General features: G+C 37.2%; 1 protein-coding gene across 5 annotated transcripts in view; it reads left to right on the forward strand.

Moving 5' to 3' along the window:
• The window catches only part of LOC123745301 (EEIG family member 2), a 283,313-nt gene that overhangs the window by 240,737 nt on the left and 29,909 nt on the right, over positions 1-12,667 (forward strand). For 4 of the 5 annotated variants that reach the window (XM_069321872.1, XM_045725708.2, XM_069321874.1 and 1 more), the window contains 3 exons: positions 2,113-2,300; positions 3,745-3,881; positions 10,681-10,857. In XM_069321872.1, the coding sequence (XP_069177973.1) occupies positions 2,113-2,300; positions 3,745-3,881; positions 10,681-10,857 (502 nt within the window). The remainder of the gene's footprint in view (positions 1-2,112; positions 2,301-3,744; positions 3,882-10,680; positions 10,858-12,667) is intronic. The other variant, XM_045725726.2, reaches the window with a different exon arrangement.

A 12,667-nucleotide genomic window follows, 5' to 3' on the forward strand; every position in this document is an offset into this window, starting at 1 on the left:
GTCAAATAGAGAGAAAGATCTGGGGGTTGATATCATACCGAACCTGTCCCCAGAGGCCCACATCAAAAGAATATCATCAGCGGCATATGCTAGACTGGCCAACTTAGAACTGCCTTTAGAAACTTGTGTAAGGAATCATTCAGGACCCTGTATACTACTTATTGTAAGACCAATCCTGGAGTATGCAGCTCCAGCCTGGAGTCCATACCTAGTTAAACACAAGACAAAGTTAAGAGAAGATTCAGCGGTATGCCACCAGGCTCGTCCTGGAACTGAGAGGAATGAGCTACGAGGAAAAGCTAAAGGAGCTGAACCTCACGTCCCTGAAAAACAGAAGAGTATTGGGAGACATGATAACCACCTACAAAATTCTCAGGGGAATTGACAGAGTGGACAAAGACTTCAGCACGGGTGGGACACAAACAAGGGGACACAGGTGGAAACTTAGTATCCAGGTGAGCCACAGAGACCTTAGAAAGAATTTTTTCAGTGTCAGAGTAGTTAATAAATGGAATGCACTAGGAAGTGATGTGGTGAGAGGAAGGGAGCCGGTCGGCCGAACGGACAGCATGCCGACTTGTGATCCTGTGGTCCCAGGTTCGATCCCGGGCACCGGCGAGAAACAATGGGCAGAGTTTCTTTCACCCTATGCCCCTGTTACCTAGCAGTAAAATAGGTACCTGGGTGTTAGTCAGCTGTCACGGGTTGCTTCCTGGGGGTGGAGGCCTGGTCGAGGGCCGAGCCGCGGGGTCACTAAAAAGCCCCGAGATCATCTCAAGATAATCTCAAGGTGGAGGCTAACTCCATACACAGTTTCAAATGTAGATATGATAGAGCCCAGTAGGGTCGAGAATGTACACCAGTTGATTGACAGTTGAGAGGCGGGCCCAAAGAGCCAAAGCTCAACCCCCTCAAGCACAATTAGGTGAGTACTATAACAGCTGCTACATGGGCTTACTGCAGAATATGTTGCTGGAGAGCGTCCAACTCGGGTCCTTCAAGATGGTGTCCTCTAAGACGTCCAATAAAGTTGCTTTAAGACTGCCTCACAGCTCTTCTGCTCCTGACTTGAGTATATGGAGTCGCCCAGCAGGTTCCACAACAGAAACGCCTGTTTGCTTCCTTCCTACTGGAAGCAACACAATTAAAGTTCCACAAAGGTGCGACCAAACACTCGGTTCCAGGCTAAAGCTAATTATCAAAATCAAAGAGAATTGGTGCACCAAGTCCCCAACAGCTTCCTCACACTTGCAAACAAGCAGCCTTTGCTCCACCACTAACACAGGGAACTATATTAACCCTCCTCCCAAGAGATCAACAAACTACAACCATCTCTGACAACTGCTGTAGCTCAAGTGAGGTCACCAAGTCCTGCTAGCGTCACTTCACGTTTCCAAATTATCTTCATCTCATTTCATGTCATCTATTTAAATGCTCATCCTCTACTCATATTTTTAAATTATTCACTGACGTTTTTTATATATTCAATACAGTATATACTGTACATCTTTCCTCTGACCTCAATCAAGTCGAAGGCAGAATAACTATCACATAGGTAGACTGTTCCACCCAGGCTATATGGAATCATAACACACCAGCAGAGATCGTGCCACTTCACAAAGGAGGTAGTAAAGCAGATGGCCAAGCATCTGGCCTTCGGCCTTGGGTAGACACACACACACAAACATTGTAGTTTATAAATATAGACTATAACCATATCTTTACTTTTTATAGTATCTTCTCTACACACTGAATTAGGTAATGATAAGGAGAGGCGTTGCTTGTCTTGGGAAGATGAGAGGATGGTGGTGACTGGCTGAGAATTAAACAGTCCACCTACCTACCTATCTTGTGTCTACCTTTTGTAGCTTCCGGGGATCAATGGCCTGGAAGCTCAGACCAGTCCTCCCGGTACGACATGTATCAGTACACAGTATACATATACTGATTGGTTTAGTGTCAAGGTACAGTATACATGCACTGATTAGTTTAGTGTCAAGGTACAGTATATGTGTAGTGATTGGTTTAGTGTCGGGGAACAGTATACATGTACTGATTGGTTTAGTAACAATATTTTTCATTAAATATTGTTTCATGACACTTTCCTTGCAGGAGGTGCGTGGAGGCAAGTCATTCCAGAAGCTTGGTTATGCAGATGTTAACCTGGCAGAGTTTGCTGGATCAGGAGGGTCCCAGAGATACCTGTTGGAGGCTTATGATTCAAAACATCGCCTTCACAACTCTATGTTGAAAGTCACTGTAGATATGACGCTGTTATCTGGTGACCCTTGCTTTAAAGCGTGAGTAATAATTATTTTTCCCAATACAGTATAATGTATAATTTTTCACTAAGTATTAGGTAAAGGAAAAAGAACATAACATAAAGGAAATGTCAAGGAAAATGAAACTGAGAATGAACGTGCAAACAAGGTGTGTATTGAGGATGTGCCAAATAGACATGTAGGGGTGTGATTATAAGCAGGAGAAAAGGGGGGTGGGAAGTGAAGAATAAAAGGAAAGTGGTGAGAGATGAACAAAATGATAAAGGATTAGAAATTTGAGAAAATTCAATGAGGTCTTTGTAAGAAATACGATTATTTTACAGAAAGGTTAGAGATAATGTTGTGGGAGAAAGGTGGGTATTAGGAGAGTGCCCTAAACCAGTATGACTATATAGCACTGGAAAGGGATACATGGGCAAGGTGATGGAATATGAGTCTGGGATGAAAGGAATGCTGCCCAATCACTTGGACTATCGGGGATCAAACATCAACCTTTCAAGATGGAAGGCAGTCCTTCTACTGACGAGTCCAAGTGCATATGAACAGTGGGGAAAGTGGGGAGTAAATAGTGAAGGATGTGGGTGGGACTTTGTTGAGATGTACATCACTTTACCAATTCTATATATAGGTGGAGGGAATATTTTTGTCTACAGATTTTGTATCATATAATAGCTAAACATTGAGATTTATACTAGAACAAAAATTCAAGAAAAAATATTGAAGAGGTGGTGCATGGGATCAGTGTTAGATAAAAATTGATGTAGTAGTAGTACGTAGTACAGTATAATGAAAGGAAAATATTAGTATGAGAGTTAAGAAATGAGATAATACAACTCCTATCTCTTGACACATGGTAGTGAAACGTGTATGAAAAGTGGGCAGAGTGCTTAAGAGTACAGTATAAGCTGCAGAGATTATATTTGAGAAAAGCAGCTAGTGTAAGTATGCCGGATGGGTATAGTAATAAGAAAGTATGAGATGTGGTATGAGAGAATGGAATGTGGAGTGATCATCTTGAGAATTATTCATAAAGTATGATGTACAAGGGGATTGTTTTGGCATCAATTTTGAGGAGAGTGGAACAATTTCTGAAAGAAAGTGTGGGGAAGGGATTAGCTAGTTTGAAAGTGTGATAGGTTTGTGTGGTGCTTGAGCCTTCTAGGAAGCTTTTGTTGCAGGGAATGTCAGATGGGGAGCACCCAGGAGGAGTAAGGCATCAGGGCTATATTGTAGATGCTTAACTTTAATAAATTAAAGTTCCTGGTAGAAGGGAAAATGTCCAATTTGAATAATACGTGTACAGTATCTCTAATTTTAGTGAATTAATTTTATTAAGCTAGAAAAAGAATTATCCATCTTCATAATTAATGCACTAGTTCAGTTATATTGTCATAGCTAATTTGATTTCATGTGACTCCTTGGCTCTAGTTTATTTACAGTACAGTATATGTTTACTTTATAGCCAGCCATCGCGAGGCACCCGGTACCAGCCACCTTCAGAGGCTGGGGCAGAAGAAGTTCCACCGAGCAGACCCACATCAGGTTCTCTAGCATCATTAACTTCCTCAGGTTATGATTCTCTCAAGAAGAAAGTCAATGGTATGTTATTCCCCCTTGTACTCTTGTATATTTTCCTTTGTATTGTGCCATCTCCTTTCATATTAGATTTATTTCAATGCCATCAGGTTTTTATATGAAATATATACTACATCTTATTTAAGTGAACTTGAGGTTGGTAAGGAGATGTTGGCTGGAAAGATGATGGGCAGAAATGATGCATAAGTGTGAGATGAAGCAGATAAATAAAAATCCCAAATTTCTTCATATATTTTAAACTGATATTAAAAATACTCTCGGTATTGGACCGATACTTAAAAGTGAAGGTTCATACACAGAGGATGACATAGAATAAATCAAATGGGGGACCTTTGACAAGTCACCGGCTTCCTGTCCTCGTCAAGGCCACTAGTGTGTTAGTGGCTCTCGGGTAAATTCTGTTAAATTAGTGAAATCCAAACAAAATTCAGTATGGTATATTTAGCACCCCATATATACAGTATGAAAATGGGAGATCCAGACAGCTTCTTTATGAATGATATCCAAACCCTAGAGAGTATAACTGCTTTTTCTTACTTTCATATCAGATATAGACAAAAATACAAATCACAGCTTCATGTCATCTTTTGCAGATGGCACAAAAATCAGCATGAAAATTATTTCTGCAGAAGACACTAAAAACTACATGAAGATGATATTAAAGATTTTGATTGGGCACTAGAAAATGATAATTAACAATGATAAATTCCAGGTACAGTACTTTAGTATGGTAAAAATGAGAACACTTTAAATGAAATATAAGGTACAAGATGCAATCAGAGTTACCCCTTGCAGGAAAGCAACACGTAAATGTTCTGAAAATAATTGTCCGACGACCTAACATTTAGGAAACATAACCAATCAAATATACCATCAGCTAGAAAAATGACAGGATGGATTTTGAGAAATTTCAAATCCTGGGAGCCCCTCACAGTGCTCATACTATTCAAGTAACTTATGCTGTCTCGCCATGAGTACTGCTCGATACTCACTTTTCCCTTCAAAGCGGAAGAGATTGCTGAAACAGAGGGAATACAGAGAACATACATGGCACACATACACCTAAATTGTTGGGACCATCTCAAAGCTCTCAATGTCTCTGGAAAGGAGACAAGAAGAGGTATCACGTAATATATACGTGAAAAATACTGGAGGGCCAGGTCCCAAATTTGTACAGTAAAATCACAATATACTGAAGCAATTAATGTAGAATGAAATGCAGAATAGAACCAGTGATGAGTCAACCCGTTCTCGCAAATTTAATTGTCCGCAGAAGACAGAAGACATCCTTTTAAGGGTATCTATTATGTTAAGTATATCACCTATGCACGTAGTTAATAAGTCAATATTGACTTTACGAATTTGCGAGAACGGGTTGGATGAGTAGAGGTGCTATAGGCACAGAGAACACTATAAACATCAGAGGTCCACAGTTGTTCAATATCCTCCCAGCAAGCATAAGAAATATTGCTGCAACAACCGTAGACATCTTCAAGAGAAAACTAGATCATTTTCTCCAATGAAGAATTTTATTTTTCACTAAGAGCAGTGGTTGCTTTGGTTTTGTCTTAAATTTTGGCCTGCTCAAAAAAGTACTTTATCACACTTGATGCTCTATTTTTATTTTGTAATTTATTTTTCTGTATTATTTTGAAATTAAATTGTACATTTTCCATGTAAAAATTCCTTCAACAAATTTTACATGTAGTAGAGCCATTTTATTTCATGCATCGGTTTATTTCATCCTTCTAATGCTTTAATTTATCCAATCCATCAGCTTCTTCCCCCTTCCCCAATCCCTTTACGGGTGAACTATTCTATTATTAAACTGTACTGTACATAAAGGTGGCAGTTTGACAAGAGTATTTTTATACCATATAAAAAAAGCAATCATTGATGAATATTTCAGTAATAAAATTAACAACTTGATTTTCTTAATTTCTGATCACAAAATGAAAGGTTATCTTGAGGTTATCTTGAGATGATTTCGGGGCTTTAGTGTCCCTGCGGCCCGGTCCTCGACCAGGCCTCCACCCCCAGGAAGCAGCCCGTGACAGCTGACTAACTCCCAGGTACCTATTTACTGCTAGGTAACAGGGGCATTCAGGGTGAAAGAAACTTTGCCCATTTGCTTCTGCCTCGTGCGGGAATCGAACCCGCGCCACAGAATTACGAATCCTGCGCGCTATCCACCAGGCTACGAGGCCCCTATGTTGACATGTTATGTTATGACTGTTTCATATCAATGAAATGTTATGACAATTTCATATCCACCATCCAAGGTGTCTTAGTCAACTTTTGCTTACCAGTAAACACACAAATTAACAATGAATTTTCTTGACAGTCTTCATTTTTGTGGTAGTACATATACGGTAGACATAAACTTAACAAGTTCATAAAAATTTTGCATCCACAACACCCACTCTCCTCCACTGTTTCCAACACTGACCAGTCACATGACCAGCACATGTTTGTCAAGCCGTACCCAAGTACGTACATAAATAAAAGGTACTGTACGTACCTTTTGAGCGGTAAACCCAGCCATGGCCTGCATTCAAATTCCAGTAGATACAAACATTTTTTATTTCACCAATCTTTGTTTACTGGACTTGAATCAACCCTGCTTCACTTTGGGAATTCTCATCAACAAGATTTGGTCTAGTGGGCTTCAACTGAAAAACAAAATTTGTCCCTTAGTTCATATGTTATGGTACAGCTAAATTCCTTATGATGAGTTGCCATATAATGAGGGTGGGTTAACTGTTACAATCTTGGGTTCCATACTGATGCTGTTTAGTCTACTACAGCACTTATCTCACAAAGGCCGTTCATAACGTTATGATTTTTTTGTAAATGCTTCCGAATCTTTTACGTTTCTGTGCCTGTGTTGAAATTTACCCGATTTAATGTCCATTTCTAAAACCTTCTCTGTCTCTGAAGCCTTTCACTGTGCCATCATGTGTCATTTCTCTGATCTAATTTCACCTCTCCCTATTCTCATTACTTTGTATTTACTTGTAAACTGATTTCCAAAGCCATTCATCTCCTATCTCTAATAGGGTATTGTATATCCTAGTTAGTGTTGTACATAACATCACTGCAACCTCCTTCAGTATCTGGTGATACAGGATTTACTCATTTCACTTGAGCTTGTATGATTATACTGTAGTAGTTTCATCTTGATATAGTACTTTAAATGTATGTATGTATATTTGGTTAAATATGAACACATTGCTGGCATTGTTGATCTTATACTTTGGAGTTACCTTGGAGTTTTTCCGGGGCTTAGCGTCCCCGCAGCCCGGTTGCTGGAATGGTCAAGCAGGCTGTTTGACGCGGCTGCTCGCAGCCTGACGTATGAATCACAGCCTGGTTGATCAGGTATCCTTTGGAGGGGCTTATCCAGTTCTTTCTTGAACGCGTGAGTGGTCGGCCAGTTATGCCCCTTAAGTGTAGTGGAAGCGTGTTGAACAGTCTCGGGCCTCTGATGTTGATAGTTCTCTCTCAAAGTGCCTGTTGCACCTCTGCTTTTCAACAGGGGTATTCTGCACATCCTGCCATGCCTCCCGGTCTCATGGCTTCTCTAATATTTTCCACGTATAGATTATTATGTATCTCTCCCACCTGCACTCAAGAGAATATAGGCTTTCTATGGTTCTATTTTCTTACCCTTGGGATTAAGAAGAGCAATCAAGTTACCGAAATTCACTATAAAGAAACTGATTACTGAATGGTATATTTTCTACACAGTTTCGTTCCATTCTGGAACATCTTCAAATAAAGAAGGAATATACAAGGTATGTATGTATGTCTGTGTATGTCATGCCTAATAGCAACAACTGCACTACTTGGCATTACAAGGTTCAATTTGCCTAACAGGCCAATTGATTTTCATCATTTTCAAATATTTCTTTCCAGATTGGTTCTTTTCTAACAATAATAATCTCTTATATTATGATCATGAATTACTGACTTAGTTAGGTTAGGATAAGTTAGGTTAGGATAAGTTAGGTTAGGATAAGTTAGGTTAGGATAAGTTAGGTTAGGATAAGTTAGGTTAGGATAAGTTAGGTTAGGTTAAGTTAGGTTAGGTTAAGTTAGGTTAGGTTAAGTTAGGTTAGGTTAAGTTAGGTTAGGTTAAGTTAGGTTAGGTTAAGTTAGGTTAGGTTGTTAGGTTAAGTTAAGTTAGGTTAGGTTAAGTTAGGTTAGGTTAAGTTAGGTTAGGTTAAGTTAGGTTAGGTTAAGTTAGGTTAGGTTAAGTTAGGTTAGGTTAAGTTAGGTTAGGTTAAGTTAGGTTAGGTTAGGTTAAGTTAGGTTAAGTTAGGTTAGGTTAGGTTAAGTTAGGTTAGGTTAGGTTAAGTTAGGTTAGGTTAGGTTAAGTTAGGTTAGGTTAAGTTAGGTTAAGTTAGGTTAGGTTAAGTTAGGTTAGGTTAAGTTAGGTTAGGTTAAGTTAGGTTAGGTTAGGTTAGGTTAGGTTAGGTTAGGTTAGGTAAGGATAGGTTAGGTAAGGATAGGTTAGGTAAGGATAGGTTAGGTAAGGATAGGTTAGGTAAGGATAGGTTAAATTAGCATAGGTTAGGTTTGATCACATTTGTTAGTTTTGAATTGGTTAAAAAAATAAAATCATACGTAATGCAATAGCAAGTTGTATCATTTCTAAAGTAAAATATTTGAAAATATATTATTTTGGGAAAATTTAGTTTCTTAGGCAACTTGCCCTATTAGGTACAAGATGTATATGTGTAAGCTGGTCAGAATTGCATTTCACCTTTGTAAATGCACATTAATTGTATTATGTATAAACGACCATACCTCAAACACTGTTTATGTAGGACAGACATAAATGTATGTACAGTATTTATGCATGTAGGTTAGATTAGCATTTTAACCCTTAAACTGCGCAATACATACATATGTGATTTGACATATAATTTAACGTAAGTTTTTAAAACTTGCACAAACACTTTCCAATTTTTTGTACATAATCAACTAGGCAAATGCTCCAACATTGTCTAAATGATCACAACGTAACTTGAAAAACAAGAGAATCAAAATTAATTTTAAAATTGAATATTGAAACTTCAGTTTTTCAATTCAGAATAAAAAATATGAACTATCACCAATTGTTCATTTAATGTTGTTATTCTCTCAGAATAGCATATGATCTTCATTTTCATCAAATTAGAATATAGGTTTTCAGTATAGTTTACTGTTAAAATTTTTTTTACCTATAAGGCATTTGAAATATGCAGCAAATTTAGACCCAAAAAAATTATAACTCCAAATGTATAAAGTTTATGAAAAATCCATTCTGAAGGGATTGTAGAACAAACAGCTGAGCACACAATATGTCAAAATAGTGAGAATCGGTCAAAACTGGAATTTTAGAAGTCACCCAAAGTTGAAACTCTAATTTCGGAGATAATTGAAGTTGAAGTTATCAACAATGAATAAAGGTAGTTTTAATCCATTAATTTAATTGTATGTTTTAATAAACATTGTTTGGCATTCATACTCGAATATGGGAAAGTTGAAGATCAATATGTGTTGAAATGAAGTCAAGAAAAATATCCCAAAAACACAATTTAGGGATAATTATAATGTAATGATTTAGCGGAAATATTTAGGGTATACTTTATATAAGTGAAAAAGCCCTAATATGGTCCCTAATCATCAAAACAACCTAAAGAGACAAAGAAAATAGTTTGAAATCAGAGAAAAAAATCAGCCAAAAATAATTTGTCCCAAGTTTTGTGAGTTATGACAGATTTATTTGTTGACCAATTTCATTTTATCGTCACATAGTTAGGGAAACATATGCATTCTCCAGGATGTGAAGGTTACAACAAAATCAGGTAATAAACAAAGGAGAAAACTAAAATTAAAAAAAAAAAATCCCCATCAAATTTTTTTTTGGGGGACATTGATGAAAGTAATATATATTACCATTGGACAATGTATTTATATGATATATAACAAAATAGAGAATAATAAGTTACTCATTATTATTTGTGTTATTAGGTATTACTCAGCAATGATAAAAGGGCACCAACTGCATATCCACTTTGTGGACATTTCTTACTACTATTTTTCTTCTTTGAGCGTCGGACAGGTGCTTGCATCTCTTTATAACTGCATTATCCTTCAGTTCCAGTTAATAGGAGCTGTTCTCCTTATCAACAAAACGTTCTTATTTTTTAAAAATTCATCTAAAATCAATTTCTGAAAATATTTTGTTGACAGTTTCACAACACTGAAGCCAATAAGTTGGAGATTTGTTTAACATTTTTAAGTTATTTTTGCACAATTCAAATATTTTTCGCTTCCTGGCCCCCAATATGCACAGTAATATGCATGGTTTAACGGTTAAACGCACTACAATCACCATCTGTGATTATTCAATAAATCGCTGAACTACTGTATATGTCTAGCAGATCTCTAACCCTGTCTACGGAGAAAAGACAAAAATGTATATTTGCTGGTTATCATTGTAAATGTATCACCACGTCTTTGATAGAAAAAAACCTCCACATTCTCATTACTCTGTATTTAGTACTTTTAAATTGATTTACAAGGCCATTCATCTGCCCATTCTTCAGCACATTAAGATCCTATGTTATAGCTTGCAATTCTCCTCTGTCCTTAACTGCATCAGCTTTTCATCATCTGTAATCATTGCCCTGTTGAAATGTACTATACCAAGTCATTCACATGATTCAAGAACAGTCTTGTGAGACCACTCTTGTTGCTTCCTCATTGTGGCATTTCTCCTCGTTTGACAACTCTGTTCCCTGCCCGACAGATACTCCTGCACCCAGTCAAGTACCCTCCAGGTTATTCCAGCCTACTTCTCCATCTTGTATAGTACTCTTCTGTGGGGGACGGTATCAAAGGCTTTCTGAGACTCTAGGAAGATGCAGTCTACCCATCCTTCTTTCTCCTGTTTTACCTTGGTCACCCTGTCGTAGAAGTCTATCAGGTTTGTCAGGCATGATTTGTCCCCTCTAAATCCATATTGTTTCTTGGCTGCAAATTCATTTCTTCAGGTGTTGCACTAGCCTTTTTTCTGATTTTTTGTTTTGTTTTAAAGTACTTTGCAGGGTATGCATGTCAAGAATACTGGCCAGTATTTCAATGCTGGCAGTGCCTCCTCTTTCTTTAACCTCTGTACTATGTTTGCTATCATCCAAATGTTTTGAACTTTCTACCTCTATTAGGGTATTGTATATCCTAGTTAGTGTTGTACACATCACTACAACCTCCTACAGTAACTGGTGATACAGGATTTAATCTCATCTCACTTGAGCTTGTATGCTTATAATAGTTTTATTTGATATATTACCTAATCTACTGTTACTGCACTGTTTATAATTTTCTGTCCATCTCTCGTATATCTGGACTCTACTCTGAAACAATGTTAAATGCTTTCTGGACATACAGGGTGTCCCAGAATTAGTTATCCATTTCTGTGAAGTGAGACAAATTTTTAAAAACATATTTACTGTATTGATGTTTATCATGTTATAAGTGTAATTTTTTTTAATCATTTCAATTGCCAATCAAAACATTGGTCATATCTGGGCTGATAAAAAACCATCTGCATTTATAGAATGGCAGACTTTCTCCAAAAGTTACCATTTGGCTTGGAATGACTAAATCCAGAATTTATGGTCCATTCTTTTATGATGAAGCATCTGTAATAGGTACCATCTACTAGGTACCTTGATCCACAGCTTCTTGATGGTATTCTTGATAACATTATTTCAACAAGATGGAGCATCATGCCATTATGCACTAATTGTCTGAGAATACCTCAACAGACAATTTCCAAATTGGTGGATTGGATGTGGAAGACCTCGACCTTGGCCTTCACATTCTCTGGATTTGACACCCCTGGATTTCTTTGCATATTGGCTCATAAGTTTTTTCTTGCCAAAGGATCAATAGTTTAGCCGAACTTAAAGTACACAGTCAACTGGCAGTGAATGTGTTTTGCAATGCTAAAGTTAGATTTGAAATATACAGGGATACAGATGGAGCACATGTTGAAAGTTCTCAAAGATTTGACATGTATAAATCTTTGTTTTTGCATAATAATAATTAGACAAAACCATGAAATTATGTAGGTTTTTAATAGATTCATCAAATTTCATAGAAATAGTTAATTCTGGGACACCCTGTATTTTTAAGCCCTCTCTTTTTCAGAGTTACTTCAACTCGTTCTCCAATTTATCCTCGAGTCTATTTTCTTGCTGAATCTTCTGCAGGAGCATTTTTGCTCTTGCATAGTTTTTGAAAACTATGTCTTCTGTAGTTTCCTTGTCAGTGCATTTTTGCTCTGTTCCTTACATTTGAAATCTGCTATATATTTGAGGACTTAGCACAATGGTTAAGGCTTCCAGTTGTTCCTCATATTTTAGTCTCGTATTGTCATCCTTGTTTTGAGTGAATATCTGGTCTAGTGTTATTGGTTCATCATCCTCCAGTCTTCTCATTGGCTCTATTGCATTATACTGCATACCAGGAAATTTTAACTATGTACATTGCCGACTAATTTTCCACTCCACGTGAAGTAGATTCTACTTTGCCTCAATCTAAAAAAAATATAAAGTACTGTACTTGGGTTTATTTAAAAGGTTTCAGTAGATATACTTTTCTCTGAAAATTTGTGAAATACTTTACAAAAAAAATTTCATTCTCCATGACTTTTGACATCACTGATATAGATCAAATTGAGTTTTATTATTTTTATGATATATATAGCACTTGTATATTAGGTATAGGGATGG

The sequence above is a fragment of the Procambarus clarkii genome, chromosome 10 (genome assembly GCF_040958095.1).
Source record: "Procambarus clarkii isolate CNS0578487 chromosome 10, FALCON_Pclarkii_2.0, whole genome shotgun sequence".
Classification (NCBI taxonomy): Eukaryota; Metazoa; Arthropoda; class Malacostraca; order Decapoda; family Cambaridae; genus Procambarus; species Procambarus clarkii.